Raw genomic sequence first — 22472 nt, 5'->3', positions numbered from 1 at the left:
AAGCGGGCGCACACAAACACACACACACACACACACACACACACACACACACACACACACACACACACACACAGACAGACGCACGTGCACGTGCACAAACACACACACACACACACACACACCAATTAAATAACCTCATCAAAGGCACCACTTCCTTCACACAGGGTGTAATTTTTTTTTAAATCACGTGTTTTATAGTTTAAAAAAAATTGTATTTGTATACTGGAAGTCAATGGGGCCTGGGGATCAAGCTGAAACTTTGTCCAAATTTTGAGTCATATGTTATAGATAGTATACAGTATGTCATAGACGACCGATGTCATCGGCTGGCCACATGAATTCTGAGATCTACATTTGAGCCACACCGTTTCCATATGCATCCAAAGATCACATGATTAGATTTTTCTCACAATTAAGACATGCATATATACTGAAAACATAATAAAAAATAGAAATGAAAAAAATATTGTTCATAAAACGTGAGCTGCTCTATTCTGTTGCACATTTTTTTTATGATGCCATTCAGGTGCAGAACAAGAAAGCACATGTGAACTCCTCCAAACAGACAAATGTCTAAGGTGTTTTAATGGAGTGAACAAAAGTTCGACACAGCCAAAGAGTCCATTTCATTCTGATGTCTCCCTGCATCAAACACAGATTTATTTGTTATGCTTAAAAAAAACGTTAAATAAATGTTGCATGTATATAGCACCTTTCGTCAAACCGCTTTACAATGGCCATTACATTCACCCACATTCACACACCAATGGCAGAGGAAACCATGCATGTGTAATAGATGTGACAGATATGCTGTGTTTCTATGCTAGTTTCCTATGTTGGTGCAACACTCAGAGGAGTAAATAGGGACACCGTGTCCATGTCTCTTCATTTTGTTCTGGGCTTTGAGGAGACAGGGTTGTAGGAGCTGCAGAGAGAAAACACTGACCTGCCTTTGGCAACCTGTTAATGGGTCTTTTACTCAGAATTACCAGTAAAAGCACTTGATCCCAAGCTTTGACAGCTCCGGGCGCTGGTGGGCGGGGGATTCCAAGACAGCCCACTCTACCTCCTGACCAATGCCGCCCTTCATAAATAAAATCCAGGAAAGAAATGCTCAGAAACAATAACACGTTTTACTTTGACACGTTAACTGAAGTTAACTGGGCCATAGAGGGAAAGTGGGCCCAGTGTGAAATGGGTCTCTGGGGAACATGGCCCTGTGCAAATGTAGGCTGGGGTGGAGGTGGAGGCCATTCATGTGTAATGGAGACTGCATATAAAGACGGTAGATGAAACCGAGACACCACAACTTAGATTGATTTCCTGTATGTTTATCACGTGGTGGTTGTCCACCATTTTAGGAAACATGCTGTTGGTGTAATATACCAAGATTACATATATGCACATACGCTGATGTTCTCTTCCTTTTTTTTTGCTCTTTTTTGCACTCTCTATCTTTTTTTAAATCAGCAGCTCAAACATCCGTGGAGTTGTTCAGTGATCAATAGTTTAGTTGAACTGATTAGCTTGACACCACTCCAGGGATAAATGCATCAGATGGACTCACTAAGGCAGTGTGGAGCATCTAGTTTGAAATGTTTATATTTTCAAGAAAGAGATCTTATATGTTATGTTAACTAAGATATGTACACTAGATTGTTATAGTACACTGAAGCCATTTGCTTTTTTTTGTCTATAGGGCTCAATTTAATTCAGGCGAGTAGTTAACATATAGTCTAATATTATCAGTACACCGTCCAAAACCAAACAAAACTGATTTCAGATTCAATGTATGAAAGCAAAAATTTACAAAAATCTACTCACATTTGACAGTGAGAGTTTCTGTGGGACCTGGACCTATGAGCTTTTCTGGACCTCTGACAGCACAGGAGTATTCTCCTGCATGATGACTGCTGACTGGGTCTAGAACCACATTCTGTTGTGTCTGTGTGAGGGTTAGAGCCTGTCCATTCTGGTACCAGATGTAGGTGGGGTTGTCAGTCAGAGAACAGTTTTACAGGACAGATTCTGTCCTTTTTCTGTCACTGTGGAAGGAGTCATCGTCACCCCCATATCTAGAGGTGCCATAAATATAAAAAGAGAAAAAAAGATGATTATAGTAACAATCCACTAGATGTATTGAGTCACATACTGTATCACTTGGACAAAAACTGTTAAACTAAAGGAATAATCCAAATTAACAGTGCAAAGGAATGCATTAGATGTCAGCTATCTAAGTGCACAATACAAAGACTCGTAAAGTAGTGCAATATAGGCTATTGGATTAAAAATCTCCACCAGGAGGCACGGCTCAATAATAATACTCATGCTGTCTGACACAGTACCTCCAAACTGCATCTCTCCCTCTCTCTGTACTGCTCTTGAGGTACGTTGATGAGACGGGATGTTATGACTCTGTGTCGTCTCTCTCTCTCTCTCTCTCTCTCTCTCTCTCTCTCTCTCTCTCTCTCTCTCTCTCTCTTTATGTAAGACTATTACTCTTTAAGTAAGATTATTACGATATTTTAGGTATTTGCTGTGTATCATGAATGCCATATTGTTGTTTGTCTTGTAGTGTATGTTTGGCAAAGACGTGTTTTATTCTGCCTCTTGACCAGTTCGCACTTGAAAAAAATACTATGCGACTTCAGGGTGACCAGTATATTTCCCACTCCCATCTGGATTGTTTGTTGTGAACCTGAACTTGTATTCTGCTGAATCAGTCTCTCTCAGGTCTCCAATGGTCAGGGTACAGCTACTGTCCGATTGGCCACAATGGTTGTCCAAACAGGAACTTAGCAGCATAAGCAGTTGGGGCATTCCAACCTGCATCATTCACGATTTGCATTGTTCCTGACTTGCCGGCTGCTATCTGTGACCTTGAGCTTCAATACATGGAATGCCTTCCATTATGTCTGAGCCATTCAAAAACAGTGGGTACAAAGCACTGATGTCAGGTGGTCAGGTTTAGCTTACTGATCATTAGCTGTCATAATGCATGCATGGAATGGAAAGCATTTAATTGTAATGGCTGAACATCCCATAACAAAGTTCAAAGCACATGACTAGTAGTAACAGCACTCATGCACCTTTCAGATCCTCTTCAGAGGTTTTCAGTGATCTAACAACAGACCACACTAATAATCATGCCTTATATCAATTTACCCTTCTCTGTGAGAAAGGTCATTATTTGTATACAACTTATGACATTTGACATGATATCACATCATCTCATCACAACAGCTCCTCACATGTTCATCTGAAATACAGAGAATACATTTCCAAAACCTTTATTTAATAAATATAAATGTACAATACCTGGTACAGTCAAAAGGAAGAGCACAAATCCACGTGTTGCTCCTCTAACATTCATAGTTAGGCCTCTCCTCTCGGTTGAAGGCTTCAGAGGTATTCCAATGGTTGATAATGTAAGGGGAAATATTATAATATTAATAATATAATTACAATGATATATTTGGGCCCGGTCTGCTGGCGTAGCAGTCCGGGCACCCAGGCTATAATGTAGCCTGACAGCGCGTCACGGGTTCGAGTCCCGATCCCGACGGCCTTTGCTGCGTGTCACTCCCCATTCTCTCTCCCATTTCCTGTCAGCTTACTGTCCTATCAATAATAAAGGCTTAAAAAAGCCTTATCTTTAAATGAAAAAATAATAATATATTTTAATTTCCCCCTTAAAAGTGTAAATTTACTTGTGGCTGGCAAGTTGTAAACAGGTTGATTCCACCGAGGTTGATTCAATTATAGGACAGAATGTGTTTAAAATGGGACTCGTCCTTCCTCTTCATAGCAAGCAGACTGATGGTAAATCACCAAGTTCAACAGCAGAACCGCAGAACTCATGTTAGTGAGTTTCCTGATAATAATCTATGTGTGTGTGTGTGTGTGTGTGTGTGTGTGTGTGTGTGTGTGTGTGTGTGTGTGTGTGTGTGTGTGTGTGTGTGTGTGTGTGTGTGTGTGCGTGCGTGCGTGTGTGTGCAAGAGAGAGAGAGATAGCTAGAGCTAGATATAATCTGTAATACGAATGGAAAGAGATGACCAATATATCCATAACGAAATCACAAGATAACAGCAAACACCGGAAATCATCAGTGTCATCATAGTGTTGATGTTTGATGTTTTTTAGAGCTCGTCATGAATAGCAAGAGTTGAAATATGTCAACATATATACTTACAAAAAATATTGTTTATAAAACTTAAGCTGCTCCATTCTGTTGCACTTTTCTTTAATTATGCCATTCAGGTGCAGAACAATAAAGCACATGTAAACTCCTCCAAACAGACAAATGATTCTGTAAACATGTTCTAATGCACATTTTACATTTTAAAAGTCTGACACACCCAGGGGTCAATTTCATTCTGTAGTCTACGTCTCCCAGCATCAAACTCAGATTTATTTGTTATGCGCCTAAAAAACATGTCAATAAATGTTGTTGTTATATGGCACCTTTTGTCAAACCACTTTACAATGTCCATTACATTCAGCCATTCACACACCGATGGAGAGAAAACCATGCATGTGTAACAGACATGACAAATATGCTGTTTCTTTATGTGAGGAAGTTTGCCAAAATGTGCATACCAGTACTTGTTTCCTATGTTGGCGCTACACTCATAGTAAATAGTGACACTGTGTGGTCAGGGGAAGGCATGGCATGTCTCTTCACTGTGTTCTGAGGATTCACAGTGATTAGAACCTAATGTACTTCTCTGGGTTTTAAGAAGGTTCTTTAAACTCTTAGTTTTAATTCTTAGTTTTGAGAGGGTCTTACAATTCAGGAATATTTTGTGTGTGTGCGTGCATGTGTGATGTTTCATCCATTGCAGTAGCCTGTGTTATCTATAGTAGGCTAAGTGTCCACAACCTAAACTTACACCTGGATGTTTGTTGACGCCAGCAGCCAAACACGTGCACAGCCTTATTGTAGTTGCTTCTCCAGGCACCAGGCATCTGCAGGCTGTTCAGAACCCACCTGTTGCTCGCAGAATGAGGGAGTCTGGACCATCAACCACCATCTAGGGCCAAAACATGTCCTTAGACTTAAACTGAGAGCATTATGTTCATTTTACCAATTAAGGGCTGGATTTCTCACCTGGGGTCAAATGTTCAGTTTGACATTGTTAAGAGATGTCATGCAGCATTGGTGTACAAAAAAAGATAGAGAGCTAAGATGAAGATTGTACATTTATGTATTGATGATAGTACATACAACATTAACTCCATTTGTGCAGATAGTCTATTTATTTTACTTTTATATTCTATGTGTCTGATGTTTCCTCTAACTGTCCTGTGCTAACTGCTGTAGCTACTATGAAACCTGAATCTTAGTGACATACTGTACATGACCCAACATTAATTTATTCAGTGACATTCAAGCATCTGGCACATTGGAAGAAACAAGATGAAAATCTGACATTTCACATGCACTTAAAAAACACACTACTGTGTTGTAGATTGCAAGAGAAGCCTGGTATAACATCGTATTACTATGTAGAGATAGCCAATGACAGAACTTTGATACATAGACACATAGATATTGCTAATGAGTACTATGTGTTTTCCCCCTGCAACAGATAACTTTTCAACATTGAGCTTGTGGTCAAGGTCCATATCACAGACCAAATACACAACAAAAAAAGAAAGAAAGACATAAAATCAGTCCAACCTACAGCCAGTCCACATAATAATCCTCACAGGGGCCCATTAACACTGGGGGTCCCTATATTGGGCTATAGGCTGAACATTCTTAAACATTTTCAGAAATTCTCAAAAACATAAAAAATAGCATATCCACGTTCACAACGCCTGGCTATATGACACATTGTGAGCTTGTAGATGGGCTATTTTCGCCACATGACACCACCATACGACAAAGAATGAAATAGGGCCTATGTAGTTAACAGCCTTGTGTTGCCATGTTTTGCACAACCAGGTACCACCTGCTTAGCACTGTTGTATCTCTGATGGCAGAGAGCTGGCATGCAATTTATAATCCAAAGCTCCAGGCTCTAGAAGACACACACACACACACACACACACACACACACACACACACACACACACACACACACACACACACACACACACACACACACACACACACACACACACACACACACACACACACACAAACAAAGTTAGTTCTGACAGTAGGCTACAGTATGTAGACAAGCACATCAACTTCCTCATTGTAAAAAGTCAAAGGTGTATCTGTGTTATAGTCCACAAACCTCAGATCTATATACATATGATTAATCCAGTCAAGAAAGCTGCATGGGAAATGCTATGTGTTTGATTTACTGTATTATACACAGTAAATCAAAGTTTTTCTTTCATAGTTGGAGCAAACATTTGCAAACGTTTTAGGATAAATGTGTTCAATTACTCAAGGTTAGGTGTAAACTGAAGACAAAACAGAGTGCTATTCAGTTAGTAGTCCTAAGAACCTGAAGTGATTTTGCAAAGCTCTTTCACAATATTAAAATTCATACAGACATGGAAACATGTTTTGAACCACTCACTGTACACAGTTTCAGTTCTTGAATAGACTAAAGCGAGTGGAATTTACCTTACACATCATTCTGCTTTAAAATTTAATGGGTCTAATGATATTACTTTCTGTTCCTCAGATTTTGCCAAATTAAGACAATTGAAAAAAATGTCTTCACTGCACTACTGTCACCATGCATTTTGCAAGAGTCTGTGAAAATAGCTTCCTTTTTGTGGGCAAAAGGGTGCATTTATTTTAGATTGCACACCAAATCTCATGTGTTTTACAGCGTGGCGAGGCTAGCCATCGACTATAAGAGGGTTGCATGTGTTTGTATTAGTATATTTGTGAGGACCAAATGTGCTCACAAGTATAGTAGAACTATACTGTAGGTTTAGGGATTAGTTATGCCTGATTAATTAAGTTATGCCTGATTTACACATAGTTGCGTGCTGGTGTTGTACATCGGAAAATAGCCGATCTACCAGCGTAGATCGGCTATTTTTCAGCTTTAGGCTTCCGGTAGCCTCGGAAACCCATGCTTTTTTTAGCGGTGCCAACCGCTCTATATCTGACTTTGTCTGTGTGTCCGTGTGTCTGTCCGGGTGTGTGTCTGTCCCATAAACAAATATTGATGACAACATCAATACGGGGCTCATCAAAGGCAGCGCTTCCTTCACACAGGGTGTGATTTTTTGTCACAAAAGAAAAAAAGCCTGGGCGAACCATGCAGGAACGATGGTCTTAGGACCTTGTTATCTCCTAACCAATCAGAGTGCAGAGGGGCGTCGCTCTACATTTGGTGACGTCAGCGTGCTCCGTGCACAGGCCGGGGGGGGGGGGGGGGGGGGAGGTGGGGACATAGATTGGTGAAGCAATAGGAAGCGCCGCACAAATCCGGGCGGCTGGGTTTGGATCCGCCCTTCAAGACCATCGATTGGGCTCGTTCTTTCAGTCTAGGCTTCCAGTTAAAAATGGCAAAGAATTTTAAAATGTTGCCTGCACTCTGACAAAACTGGCTGAAGAAATACCTCAACAAATGTTTTGTTCAACTATGTTTTCAAGACTTTTAAAAAGTATTTAACTATAATTTCGTAATGGAAGTCAATGTGGCTTGGATTGGGCTGAAAGCCTGTCTAAATTTGGAGTCATAGAGTTCATAGATAAGATATGTCATAAATGACTGACCGGCAGGATGGCCGCATGAAGTCTGTGATCCACATTGGAGCCACGCCATATTCCCACGTGGATGATGGGAATACGGCGTGGCCATTGTTTGGTTATCCGAAGAATGTAAAATAATGCCTCTGGTTTGATGTGAAAAGGCCTTAAAGGACGACTTCACCCATTTTCATCCTATACATATAACTGGTCTTCACTAATGCTCATTATAATATGGTACGATTCTTGTCTACCCCGTCTATGTCTCAGAGGAGGGCAGTGGACAGTTGAGGAACCCGCCTACCAGCGACATCATCGTTGGGGAATCCAAGCTAATAGAAACTGCAGGCTTTCTATTCCTGGAAAGTTAGCATGCTATAATGAAAGCCATTGTTCTTGCGTTAATAAAAATCAAATCTTGTTTGAAAACACCACGCCCCTGCCCAAAATGATGTCACTGGTAGGCAGGTCAAAAGTGTCCACAGCCTATGAGACAGACCGAGTAGAAAGAAATTGTAACATTTTATCATTAGCATTAGTGAGGACCACTTGTTATAGTGATATGAAGATAGGTTGAAAATACTGTGTAGGTGAAATCGTCCTTTAATGATCTTTAAAGTTTTACTTTTCTCCAGTGGACATATAGCCTTACCTTCAAAGCATTCTGGCAATATGAGTTGCCCATCAATGCACTGGGTAGACACTGCATAGCCACATGCCCTGTCCTTGTGCATACAATAGACTGAGATAATCTCTAGGTGGAAGACTCTCTTAGGCGTCAGATCTTCAATCCAGTGTTTTTGTCCTTCATATAATATCCTTCCTCTTTGCAGGCCAACAGTGCAAGGGGCTGTAGACCATAAGAAGAAGTGGACAGGGCTGTTACATGTCATTAAGGCAGATTACAGACATAGAAAGAATGATTTCCTGTGATGAGCATTTATATGTGATACTTTTGGAAAATTTGCAGAATTCTAACACAATTGCAGTATGTATTGCAGATATGCCACAGATATCATATTGTCGCTGTCGGATGGAAACCTTGTACTGTATGTCCAAAAATGTTACTTTTCAGGAAATAGAAAAAATAACCACTGGATCCAATGTAGTCAAAAAACTCTTGTTAATACTTTTCATTGGTTCAATATTTACAAAACCAACAGACGCAATTAACTTTCAGTTATTTGTTTTCCCAAAAATAGCAGATCTACAAGCTCACAGCACATAGTGAGCTTGTAGATCGGCACTTTTTGCTATTTTTGTGCGACACTGCAGTATGATGAAGTAGGGCATTAATTTACACACAAAAAAATATATAAAAAGCTGAAATATGGGGATACAAGGTTTCTGACCGACAGTAACGCTATGAAGTGCCGTCCTGGGCTATGACACTGATAACTGTATGCTTTAGTGCCATATTTAACAAATAGATGTAAGATGTGGGTGTCTCTGTAGTCCTTCATGCCAAGCTATGCAAATAGTTAATGAAGTCCCTCATGTCTTTCAGTGGGACCAAGGGACAGAAAAGCATTAAAGTCTGATTTACACTAAGTTGTGTGCCAGTGTCGCCCGACACTGCCACACAACTAAGTCTAAATCAGACATGCTACATGCTCACAACACGTCTCATGACAGCCCGGTTCCTACCCTTGCAAGAAGGTAGTTGGGACCACTCCCCTGTCTCCTGGCATGTGCACTCCATAATCCCATCAATTCTGTAGTCTCCGTTGCATCCATATTTGATTGATTCCGTGTAGTCGAACTTTCTCTGCTCTCTGCTGGACATGAAGCCATTTTCAATTGGCTGCGGTGGGGGGCAGGTTACCGCTGTAAGGGAAAATGTTATGAATATACAGTATATACATTTTATATCGTTGGAAAGCCTGATTAGTCACCTTTACAACAAGGTACAACTTGTAAGGATCGTGCATTCGTGAAATGAGCAACACAGTTAATGGTGTGGGTAGTGCCCCCCAAAGTTTCCCCAAAAATGCAATATTCTTCTTTTGGTATTCACTCTCCTTTTGTTTCAAGTGCGGCCTTTGAAGTGCTGAGCATGGGTCCTGCATCTTGGTTGAGTTTGTGCGTGCTCCAAGCATCAACATGCCATGTGTGTCACTTCAGGATAAGGCCCGTGCAATAGGGCAACTGGGTGATTTTGGCACGTTTTTTGGGGGGGACGCTACCCACACCGCTAGCTGTGTTGCTCATTCCACGAATGCACAATCCTTACAAGTTGTACCTAGCTGTAAAGGTGACTAATCAGGCTTTTCAACCGATATAAAATACAATACCAATTGGTATTATTGAAGGGGAGAAATAATCAACCAAAATAACGTTTCTGAACTTTTTTTTATGAGTTTTATATATAACTATCTCTTTGTCCATCAATGTATACTACACAGTTGCTTGCGTGTCTTCTGTGAGCATTTCCACAGTATTGAAAAGCTTAACAAACAGGTGCTTACAACACACCAGCATGATAGACACCAGAATAGAGTATATGTTTGGTTTCTGTTGTTCTTTTGGCAAACCTTTTGTTACAGTAATACTAAGTAGGGCTTCAGTCAAATACGTGTAGCTCATATACAACAAGTTTTACCACTTACGTCGACATTCAGGAGGCTTGGTCCAGCTGCCAGACGCAGTACACTGTCCTCTTGCGTTGCCTGTGACTACGAATGGAGGCAGGCACTGGTAGATCCCACCGAGGCCAAACTCTGTGGTATTACCTCTGACCTTCTTATCATAGACTATCCTCCCAAACTCTGGGATCGGAGCAAGACCACAGGTCACAGCTGAGGGAAACCAGTTGGAAAATAGAAAGCTTTTAACCTCTTTTGGATGTACTCACTCAGGTCTGCAGAAATGCTTTGTAACTACAGGCTCGGGCACAGTCTGTCACCAGCCCTAGATCCCAAAGATACTGTTTACTTTAGCACCCAGCTGGCATACTAAAAACTAGTGTGCATTCAGACATTTTGATTGGATCACTCGTTACCTTGAACACACTCTGGAACACATTTGCAGACTGTATAAATATCATCTTTAGCTGCGGATTAAGCCACAGCCAAATTCGCCTTCAATTTGTCGCTTCATAAAGAAATAATCCTGGTCTGGAGAAATAATAACTTGAGAATTTGAATTCAAGAATACATTTCAGATGAACATTGAAAACAAAACAAGAAAACATTAAAGAAAACTAGAAAGTACTGTTCCTGAAGAAACAGTGTGGGATCGCTAAGAATGTTGCAGGTATTGAGCATTGATAGTGTTAGTAGTGTTATAGGTTTGAAAGGTTCTAAAGGTTTGAAAGGTTTGAAAGGTTTGAAAGGTTTGAAAGGTTCTAAAGGTTCTAAAGGTTTGAAAGGTTTGAAAGGTTCTAAAGGTTCTAAAGGTTTGAAAGGTTTGAAAGGTTCTAAAGGTTTGAAAGGTTTGAAAGGTTTGAAAGGTTTGAAAGGTTCTAAAGGTTCTAAAAGTTCTAAATGTTTGAAAGGTTTGAAAGGTTCTAAAGGTTTGAAAAGTTCTAAAGGTTCTAAAGGTTTGAAAGGTTTGAAAGGTTCTAAAGGTTCTAAAGGTTCTAAAGGTTCTAAAAGTTCTAAAGGTTTGAAAGGTTTGAATTTGGAAAGAAAAAATAAATCTGAAAAAAAAAAGTTAGGAAAAAAAAATAAGAAAAAAAAAAATTTGGAAAAAAAAAATTGAAAAAAAAAATTTGGAAAAAAAAAAATGGAAAAAAAAAAATTTGGAAAAAAAAAAAATTGAAAAAAAAAAAATTTGGAAAAAAAAATTTAAAAAATTCAAATGGTAGCCAATATGTCCTAAGTAGGCTGAACGTTATAGAGTTGGAACGGAGTTTCTAGCTAAAAGTATGAATTTCCCCATTGAAATGAATGGGCTTTTTTTAGAAGTAAAAAGTGCAATATCTCTAAAAGTACAAATGATTTCAAAAATTTGAATAATAGCCGACATGTCCTGAGTAGGCCGAACGTTGAAGAGTTGGAACGGAGTTTGTAGCTAAAAGTATGAAGGACTAGTTAGGTGCCAAAAAACGGGCGGAATAAATATATAATAATAATAAATATGCACAATAACATTAGTGTGATCGCTTTAGCGATCCCACAATAAAGAAAAAGATGAAGTCAACTCATTCTTTGGAGTGTAAGTGACATGCAGTACACACGCTTGCATTCTGGTGTCGGGGTGCTCCATCTTCCATCTTCTTGGCACTCAGAACTGTTGTGACCATGCAAGATGTACCTGTATGGAAGAATTGTATACAGGTATTACAAACCAATTCAGTATTTGTATTTTGTCTACTGTAATTTGTTAAACAAAATAAGTCAGACAAATGATGTTACATAGCTCCATCCACAGGTCATCCTTTGCTGTAACCATGGGAAATTCCAAACAAAGAACGAGTTGAACCTGTCCTTCTTTCCTTACCCCTCATTGCAGGTGTAGCTGATTATATTCGTATACTCAGTCTGATGCTCACTTTCAAACTGAACCTCTCCATTATACATTGTGTGTGGATAGAGGCATCTGACAGCTGTAGGAGAGAAAATAGGACATGTTCACTATGCATGTCATGTAAATATAGCAACATGAAAGACCATGTTGCTATGAAAGATATTATAGGCTATTATTACGGGGCCAGGCTTCCAGCATGGACCCGTATTGTTATTCGCATTATTCCATTTCTTCTTCTTCTTCTGCCGTTTTTGCCAGTTCTGGCTGAACCGTGCATACGCTTTTTATGAAACTCGGCCATATGATAGATGGTCATGAAAAACGATCAAAAAATAAATCTCACAATCTTTCGTCAAAAGGTGGCGCTATAGCACTCAGTTTAAAATGCCAACTTTGAACAGGTACAACTCATGCCCTGTTTTACCTACAGCCATAAAACTTCAATACACACATGCGTCTCCTCATGATGAACAACTTTCACGCTCTGACTTTTGACCTCTGACCCTTAGATCTCCCACCATTTCGAATTATATGAAAAACAGTTAAAACCTATCTCCTCCTGGGATTTTTGAGTAATCTGCACGAAACTTTTTACACATGAACTTTGGACCTATACCAAAAAACGATTGCAAAATATCTTCCATAAGTGAAAAAATGAAGCTTTAATGAGCCAATAAATATTGCAGTTTTATGACAATTATTCATCTGCCCCTAACACATACATGCAGACTTACCATTCTTTGAAACTTTGCAGAAATGTAAAGGGCCATTCCAAATATCACTGAAACCAATCTTACTCCAATTGGTCAAACGGGGGCGCTATAGCAATTTTTTGAAAATTGAAACTTTAAACAGGCAAAAGTCATGCCTCGTTTGGCCGACAGCCATTAGACCTGCTTACACATGTGCCTTGACTAATGAGGAACACATCTATCACGTTGACCAGTAAGCACCGCCCTTAGATTGTCCGCAATCTTGAGCAGTTTGAAAAACACTTAAACCCAGGATTTTTCAGCTATTTGCGTGAAACTGTATGATCAGCGTGATCTCTTTTTTCAGAGGTTTGTCTGTTGGTCCAATAGCGTCCCGCTTAAGTGTATGTCTCACAACCTCAAGGTCACAGGTTCAAGCCTCACTTGGTGCAGACTTCATCTAAGTTGCATTTCACACAACATGACTATCAATGAATACATTTGCAATTGTTAAAGATAACATGAAATACTAAATTGAGTGTTTATTACATTGTGAAAATAGCTGATCTACAATCTCACAACTTTTCAGATAGCAATGAGAGTATTTTTTTTTTCAATGTATAACATACTTCATTGTGAAAATAGCCGATGTACAATCTGACAACTTTTAATGGTTTGTGAGCTTGTAGATCGGCTACTTTCACTAGTTTTGGTTCTGAGGAGATTTACAATTTCTTCAATGGTAAATGGTTTGTGAACGAGTGATCTTAGTGTTAGTGAAACAGGGGCTTGGGTCATGACAGAAGGCAAGAGTTTGTGATCCTCAACAGACAATATCAGCCTGGACAAAGCTATAGCACTATAGGTGGTGTTGCAGCTACCTAAGAGTGCCTCACGACCGCAAAAATCTGTTCTCTCTCTCTCTCTCTCTCTCTCTCTCTCTCTCTCTCTCTCTCTCTCTCTCTCTCTCTCTCTCTCTCTCTCTCTCTCTCTCTCTCTCTCTCTCTCTCTCTCTCTCTCTCTCTCTCTCTCTCTCTCTCTCTCTCTCTCTCTCTCTCTCTCTCTCTCTCTCTCTCTCTCTAAGAGGGTCGGCCATAGCTGAGTGGTTAGTGAGCCCGCCTAGGGAGCCAGAGGCTCTGGTTGCCCCAGGTACGCTTCCAGGCCAGGTCAGCATATGTGTCAATGAAATCTGTCCCTGAGCAAGACTCTTAACCCCTAATTGCTCACAGGCCCTCATTGGAAACAAGACCGCAAGGACTTTCATGAACTGACCTGTTAAAGGAATTTTCTTTCTCTCTCCTGGCCCCGTATTATCGCTGCTTGCAGCTATATTATTGATATTATTATTTAGATATAGATTGACATGTACAGTAGAGTAGATCTATTAACCACTTCAATCCTATATGTTGTTGTTGTTGTTGTTGGCCAAGGTCATCCAGGGGTCTATAATATATTGACCTCTTCTCTTTTTCACTCTACAACAAATCTCTTCTCCAAAAATAGCTAATCAACAAGGTCACAACTTGCAAATGTTCACCTATTTTTGCCAAATGTTAGCCTACTATGACATGCCCAGAATAGGGATGCTTGGGTTCTTGTGGTGACATTTTTAAACTAGGTAACGCTCCAAATGATACTACTACAACTGTACCACCAATGAATAGTGTCAATATAATTTGGGCTTAATGGAAACAAATGAAGACCTACGGTTGCACTTGAGGTCAGTTTTGGTCCACACTCCAGTGTTGGCACAAACAATAGTTCGAGTAGAGCCTGAGGAGATGTAACCTCGTTTACAGGACAGGGTTATCACAACACCCGGGTTGGAGATTCTCTGGACCCCTGCTGCAATAGCATTGTCTGGCAGGACTGGCCTACCACAATCTGCAAAGACACATAATAAGGCCTAATGTGTACTTACACTCACATGGCCTTGCCACTCAGTGATTTTCAACTGAACAATGTGACACGGTTGTGTGTGTGTGTGTGTGTGTGTGTGTGTGTGTGTGTGTGTGTGTGTGTGTGTGTGTGTGTGTGTGTGTGTGTGTGTGTGTGTGTAGGCCTACATATACGGTATGGACTTACATACATACTGTATGTAGGCCTACAGTATGTATATAAATAAGGTCAAAATACAGAGGCAAATATAAATAAACTCCCATGAATTGGTTAAAACGCATGTTATATAGAGCTTCTGGATACTGTATAATAATATATTTCATTTAATTTGTAAACATTGCATGGAAGTATGTTTCATTCAAAAAGTGAATTCTCTCAGGACAGAGAACTAAATTGGAGACATTAATAAGTAAAATAAGTGAGATAAATGCTCAACTAGTGCACTATTGCATTCTTCCTGTAAAATATTCTAAAATAGTCGGAAAGTAGTACATTAAAATACTCTTTCATCATTAATTAGTTCTTAGATACACAAACAGATACATACTAAAGGCAACAAAAGTCAATAATGCAATAAAGCAAAGCCACTGTATGACAGTTCAACAGATTTTGTCAACAAATACCAGTAATGATAATATTACCCGTGGATGTCACAACAGTGAAGACGGCAAATGGACACAAGAGAAGCAAAGCTGCTATGCGTTCCATCCTCAGGAGCTCAGAAAAGTTCTGTTCAGCTTCACTTCCTTTGTTATTTGTCAAAACAGTGCTATCTGTCTGCCCCTGTCCCTGATGTTTGTGTTTGTGTTGAATTAAACAGATACGTCTAGGATCAAGTAACAGTCTATTGATTTTCTCTCCCTCTGTTTACCAGCAGTCCGCAACCATGGCACCATTTACTGGAAGTGAAAGTTAACAAAAAAAGGGGGGGGGGGGGGGGCTGCTGACATCTGCTAAACACACTTCTTCAGAACTCATCCCCATGTGTCACATGTTGAACAGCATTGCTTTGTTTAGGAAGAACTATATCCTCTTTTAAATCAGTGGTTCTCAAAGTGAGGTCCAGGAACCCCCAGGTTTCCTTGAGGGGGTTCCAGGGGTTCCCCAGCTAAAATGATTGACAAGATTCAAGATTCAAGATTCAAGATTCAAGATTGCTTTATATGTTGTCTGTTTTCCATCTGCAAGCAGTGCTAGAAAAATAAACAAAATTATGTTTCTCCCAATAAGAGACAGCAGAATTCATAAAATAATAAAAACAAACAGTGCAGAAACATACCCTATCGACCTGAATAAAAGGTCCTAAAAACCAAGAATTCACCAAGAATTTTAAAAATAAGAATAAGCATACCCAGATAAAAATAAAGTAAAACTAAATGAAATTCATCCATAGTTCATCTGGTTCAACTAGTTCATGATTTGATGCATAGGAATGCATACACCTCCCTAAGTTCATCTACTAGGGAGGTAGGAACCAAATGGACCCTTACAGGTCTATAACTCGTGTACAAATGGAACCTTTGTACACTCTCTGAATTATGGGGGCCCATGGCCTAATGCTGGGACAAACTGGGGGTCTTTGAAATTAAAAAAGTTTGAGAACCACTCTTTTAAATAATTTAGTTATGTAGCATTTTTTTATTGAGTCTGTTCGCTCACCTGGCTGCTGCTCTTTACCTGCTGACACCTTTGCTTTTGAGTTTGCCCACCTCCACCCCAGCATCCACCTGTTGGCTCTATTTCACAATTCCAGGGGTGATGTGATGAGAATCAAAACCATTGATTTCAAAATTGAATTGATCTCATAATATCATAAATTATATATTATTATAATAATATATTGATCAACAGTGAGTTCTCTGACACAGAAAAACTTATGGAACACCAATTATTTTTTTATGAGACACATTTTGTTTTGTTTTAATCTGGTTTTATTAAGGCAGTATTCATGTTCCAGTCCACCCTGGTTCTTAATGTTGCATTCCACACTATAAAGCGCTAATAATATTAGCGCTTCACTAATAGTGTCACATATTATGTGACATTATGCAGGTGCTGCGATGGTGGGACTTGCAGGAGGAGCGACGCACATTCTGATCTCTGATGGAAGCGTTTTGGCCCGTAGGTTATATTCCACCTTGCCTGGTTCTGGAAGGAAACATTATGACAAAACAAATGCATTAAGAAACATTTGGGCATGAAATGATACAGTGGCAGTAGTAAGGGTGTGGCTTCTCAAAGGACATCTCTAAACCAAACATCAGTGCTATTGGGGGGAAATTGGATTGGATGTCCGGTCCACCATATTGTAAAATGTTTACTTACACAAACCCTGTTTGTCAATCCAAATCGCCCCCTGTGGGACTACAAAGGGGTTACTTTGAATTATGTGAACAAAGGCTCACCTTCCCAGCACTCTGGGATGGGGAGGGTTCCATCATTGCAGACACTGGCCACAGGGTAGCCGCATTTTTCGGCTCTGTTCAGACAGTAGAAGACAACAGGCTCCTTATGACCGACTCTGTTTGGTTTCAAATCTGCAATCCAGAGCTTCTTGCCATTGTAGAATATGCGTCCTCTTTTAATGCCGACTGCACAGGGGGCTGTGGGGAAAATGGATTATGGTGAAATGATGTATTTTTTTCACTGACTAGACTATAAGACAAAAATAACTTGAAAACAACTTGACATCAACTTCCCCAAGTTATCCCAACTTGAATACGGGTCATTTAGTTTGAGATTTTAACTTGCTTATCAGTAATTAAGTACTCCCTTTCTGCTACACCAAATAACTAATAATAGCAATTGTCACAAAGTGATGTGTACAGTACTAAACTTTTTTTTTTGCATTTATATTGTCACAATTTATATTACCTTGCCAAACTAGATATTTTGTGTAGAAGTTTTGTCTCACTGTAGGCCATATAAGCCTAATTTATGCTTTGGTTAAAAAGTATTGCTTGACACAAATTATGTATTTTCAACTGAATATATACATAAATCGGACAAAACGGAAATTAGATTATTATAGTCTGTGGTTGTCCCTCGACTCACCCCTACAGACTGGTTTGTTGGACCAGTTCCCTGAGTTCTGGCACTGTATCTCAGCTTCTCCTTCCAGAGCATAGTGCTCATTGCAGGCGTACTTGACCTTCTCCTTATAGCCATGTTCCCGCATCACAGCGAAGGTGATGAAGCCATTTGGTACGGCTCTGGGGATTGAGCAGCTCACATCTGTGTGGAGAATATATGCTGAGCTCTAAGGATACAACTCATGGTTACTAACCTACTAATCACCTGCTAACGCATGTGTGTGTGTGTGTGTGTGTGTGTGTGTGTGTGTGTGTGTGTGTGTGTGTGTGTGTGTGTGTGTGTGTGTGTGTGTGTGTGTGTGTGTGTGTGTGTGTGTGTGTGTGTGTGTGTGTGTGTGTGTGTGTAAGCATACATTTCAGAATGCCACTCTTGGGAATGAATCAACGAGTAAAAATGTAAAAATGGAACAAGTTTATTTTTATTCTACCTACCACGACATACTGGTGGCTCAGTGGCATTTCCATCGGCCATGCAGAATCCCCTCTCGTAGCTTGGTGCTTTGGGTGGGTTGCACTCATATGTCCAGCCTTGCCCATAGATGGTGTTGGTTCCAGCAATTCTCTTGTCATGGACGATTCTGCCATCTCTTGGTGGTTTAGGCAGAGGACAGTTTACAGCTGCAAGGGGGGAGATAGATGATGTTAATCTGAATCCAAACTGAAGAACCTATTCTGATGCAGGAATCAACATGTTATTTCTACACTATTTAAACAATAATGCTTGTATTTATACTGTACTCCCAGGGAAAGTCATGCTCTATTGCAGCAATGCCCTGCTTCACACCTTTCTCCTCAAAGCCCAATATGATGTAATTATATTTATGACATAAGTTAATCAAACCTAGGTAAAAGAGTAAATGAAAACAATTCAAGTATTCAAAACAAATCATTTTTGTTCAATACCTCTGCAAAGGGGCGGTGGGTGACTCCAAGTGCTATCATGTAGGCAACTGCTTTCATTGGCTCCTTCCATGACATACCTGAAGGGATGAATAAAACCAAACCACTGTCACAGGCTGACTGGATTGGTTTATTCAATAAAGTAAGTTAACGACTTTAAACCTGCAGTCATAATCTAGAGCCAGTCATTATAGGCAAAAATGTTCAACAGGTTACAGGTCTGTAACTCAGAGGTTCTTATAGTTATAGTCCTGCAAGTGTCCATTTGGTTCAGACCCCACTCTGAGAGCCACTGATTTACCGCCCTATTTTATACTTTGGTTGAACCCATAGACTGTAAAGGGACCATGAGTGAGCTTACCCGTCGTCACAAGTGTAGTTGAGCACAGTCTTGAAGGGAACCTCTTTCCTCCCCATTGCCAAGGACTGTAGAGGCTTGGGGATTGGGCACACCTTGGCTACCAGAAAGATGATGGTTATGACAATGTATCTGCAGTATATCTACTGAATATAAGTGATATGATATGATGAAAAGAAAAGAGGATTATTAGCCAGCAATCTGTAAGAAAACAGTGACTGTATATAATCATTAAGCATTCCAATTAATACCTTGGCCTTTTTTTAATTTAATACAGATTTACTTTTGAACTACTAATGGCAATTTTTAACCAGGTAATTAGTCAACTAGATCAATTGAAGACAATGTTTTTTTGATAGATTATATAGCCATGTATATTAATAATCACATAATGTGAAGTTTAATATATGTGTATTAAATATTTAATTAATTAATTAATATGAAATTCACTCAACAGCTTTGAGAACTTTGAGTAGGCCTATTCATCTGCAAGTTCAGATTTGTGATGTGAATGGCGAGTGAATTCTGTTGATTATTTACAGCTCTTCCTCAAGCTGCTGTGGATTAAAACAGCAAATCAATTGTGTTTATTTTGCGTCATCTGTGTCATTTTAGATTTTATACTATTATTAAAAAATTGCAGATATACAAGCTCATAATTTGGGGGGCCCTTGACATGAAAAGGTTTGATCACCACTGATATAGCAACATACGTTTTCAGAAAACTGTTTTATAAGACAAATTTAGAAGACATTTTGTAGAATCTGCCTCAGGTCTTAATGGGTTAATTCTAAGGCTGAAAACCTGCAATTATGTTGTAAGAGTATCAGTGAACTCACGGGCACATGTTAAGTCTGATGGTGTCCACGCTCCTGTGGCAGTGCAGGAAAGCCTTCGAGGGGACGCTGTGGAAGGTGTGTACCCCCGTTCACACGTAAGGGTCACCTCCTCGCCCACCTCATACACACGTTTTAGGGTTACCTCGTCAATGCCATCAGTGATGGAGGGGCGGCCGCACACTGAGGGAAACAGGAAAAACATGTAGAACCTTGAACCACTTAAGCCTTATATATTGCACTGTACAACAAATGATCTGCAAGCTCACAACACATTGCCATACGACTGTGAGCTTGTAGATCAGATATGTTCGCTTCTTAAAAAATCATAATTTAAACATTTTTTCTAAATTTTGTACATCTTTTTTGGAAACGTTTTAGAAAATGTGGGAAATGTGCTTATCATGACATGGCCAAGATAGGAACATCAGGTTGATAGTGGTTAATGAAGATCAAAAGAAACGATCTGTAGGCTACATGTTTCATTTAAAGGGGTAGTTAACCCAAATAATTACTTATTTTCAATCGATTACTCACCCCATGGAGACTTGAATTCATGGATATTCTTTTGCCGCATTTCTAAGCCAATAATTTGATGACCGGCAGTGGTTCCGGTAGGAGACACAAAGGAGACTCTTTTGTGTCTCCTACCGGAATTATTGGCTTAGGAATGCGACAAAAACTAAAATATATCCATAAATTCAAGTGGGGTGAGTAATCGATAGAAAGGAAGTCATTTTGGGGGTGAACTATCACTTTAAGCCACACAGCTTTTGTCTTGGAGGCTCTGCACCAGTTTTTAAATGCTCGCTTGTGGAGAAGTTGCAGACATCATGGAAAGTGTCTTGATTTAACTTACCCTCTTTCTCCCAACTTTATAGGCTACTGCTCAAACAGACAGACCTATAGTTTCTTAGATATTTTATTTTCACTTTTTTTTTTAAGTCAGTCCAGTTAGCAGTGTGGCTCTAAAGAACAGAATAGGTCTCCATCTATTGAGGTGTGTGAACACAGTAACTGCAAACTTTGTATTATGTCTTATGCAAAAAATCTAAACAAGAAAAACGCCTTTATGACTACAATTCATCAATTCCAGTCTCTATTGCAAAAACATGAAGCATTTCGAAGAGATTTCTCTTTACCTTTCTTAGATGTTACAGTTGTGTATAAAGCAACTTGGCAGAGGAACAGCAAAGCCAGTGTTGGAGCCATGGTCTTTGGAGTGAAATCTCCAAACTGCACACTCTAACCCTGGTTGGAAGTTACATAAGGGTGCATGATGGTTTGCTCAAGCTCCAATTAATGCCAGAATAGGCTCTGTTTGTTTGCATCCAAAGGTCATTACTAATGCATATTTGCTCAGAGTTTAACTTTGGTTTTGTACATAGACACACAGCTGAGACAGATGCTGACGCACACAGACAAACAGAGGATGAGAGACTCATATTTTACAAACACATTAAGCATTGGGATTATACAGACCACTGTAACTAGGTTACACGTAATTTGCTGATTAAAATACAAAAAGGGGTGGCACAGCCTCATTGCAGGTAAACTACATTACTGAGATGAAATGGCCTCTACTGTAGATTAAAGGCTTTTTTAAGTAATCTGTGTCTAAAACTGCATGTGTGCTTAATTTACTAAACGTCCCAAAGTACAGAAGAAAAGTTCTGATATATCTACCCCAATGCAACTAACACATGGTCACTGTCAGGTGGAACCCTTGAATGTCCAAAACTGTTACTTTTCAATGGAAAAAAAGAACCTGTGTTCCAATATATCCAATGTTGTAGTTATATAATTAACACAAGCTCTTGATAAAGGAGTAGTTCACCCCCCAAAAAAATACTTATTTTCTATCATTACACACCCCGGGGCCTTGAATTCATTTTTTGTTTTTGTCGCATTCCTGAGCCAAAAATGTGTTTGAACGTTGGAGTCTCCGGTCCTATTGACTGATGATGACCTGAAAAGTTGAAATATGGAGATATGAGGTTTCTGCCCAACAGCAACTATGTCTGTACTGAATCAACAACAAAAACAATCTCTTGCATGGGTCCCTCCCTGGAATAAAATGTTTTCAAATGGGGGTTGCATATTGTATGTATCAGTAATTTGGGGGGCAAAACAGCCGGGTGACCCTCCGATTCCCAGGCGACCTCTCTACCCCAAAGAACAACCCCTACTGATTTTAGTGGCCCCATAGCCTTTCCTCTAGCACCACCCATAGGCCAAAAGGAACTTGTAGGTTTCTTTTTTTAATGGCACTTTATTTACTCACTTCAGTAGTAAGTAAGCCTATGCAAATACACCACACCCGCCCCCAAAAATGCCACTAATAATAATCTCTAATATTAAAACTTGTTTTCTAGCCCCTGCCACTGGTGGGAGTGCAAGGCTCCAAGGATGGCAGTGTCAATCAGTTTCAACCACTTTGGTCTGGTCAGGTATAGCTAGCTTTTAGACTGTCTTGTTATTTGATGTAACTTTTGGGAATCTGTACCATACCAAGACAGAAAGCCTGGAATTATAGATTAGCATGGATGGATAAT

General features: G+C 39.7%; 1 protein-coding gene across 1 annotated transcript; it reads right to left on the bottom strand.

Annotated features, from left to right (window-relative positions):
- Positions 1–6410: 6410 nt before the first annotated feature.
- Positions 6411–21407, bottom strand: LOC311055270 (sushi, von Willebrand factor type A, EGF and pentraxin domain-containing protein 1-like; the record flags this gene model as incomplete). The annotated part of the gene is made up of 16 exons (XM_084071397.1): positions 21060–21407; positions 19921–20100; positions 19085–19181; positions 18727–18803; positions 18256–18441; positions 17786–17965; positions 17137–17334; positions 16782–16879; positions 15373–15592; positions 14540–14716; positions 12114–12219; positions 11851–11927; positions 10280–10468; positions 9318–9497; positions 8323–8520; positions 6411–6421 (listed from the first exon to the last, which is right to left on the bottom strand). The coding sequence occupies exons 1-16, from the start codon at positions 21127–21129 to the stop codon at positions 6411–6413; spliced, it is 2244 nt and encodes a 747-aa protein (XP_083927523.1). The 5' UTR covers positions 21130–21407.
- Between the last annotated feature and the right edge of the window lie 1065 nt (positions 21408–22472).

The sequence above is a fragment of the Gymnoscopelus microlampas genome, assembly GCF_963454915.1.
Source record: "Gymnoscopelus microlampas genome assembly, chromosome: 2".
Taxonomy (NCBI): domain Eukaryota; kingdom Metazoa; phylum Chordata; class Actinopteri; order Myctophiformes; family Myctophidae; genus Gymnoscopelus; species Gymnoscopelus microlampas.
This window is presented reverse-complemented; position numbering and strand designations above follow the sequence as displayed.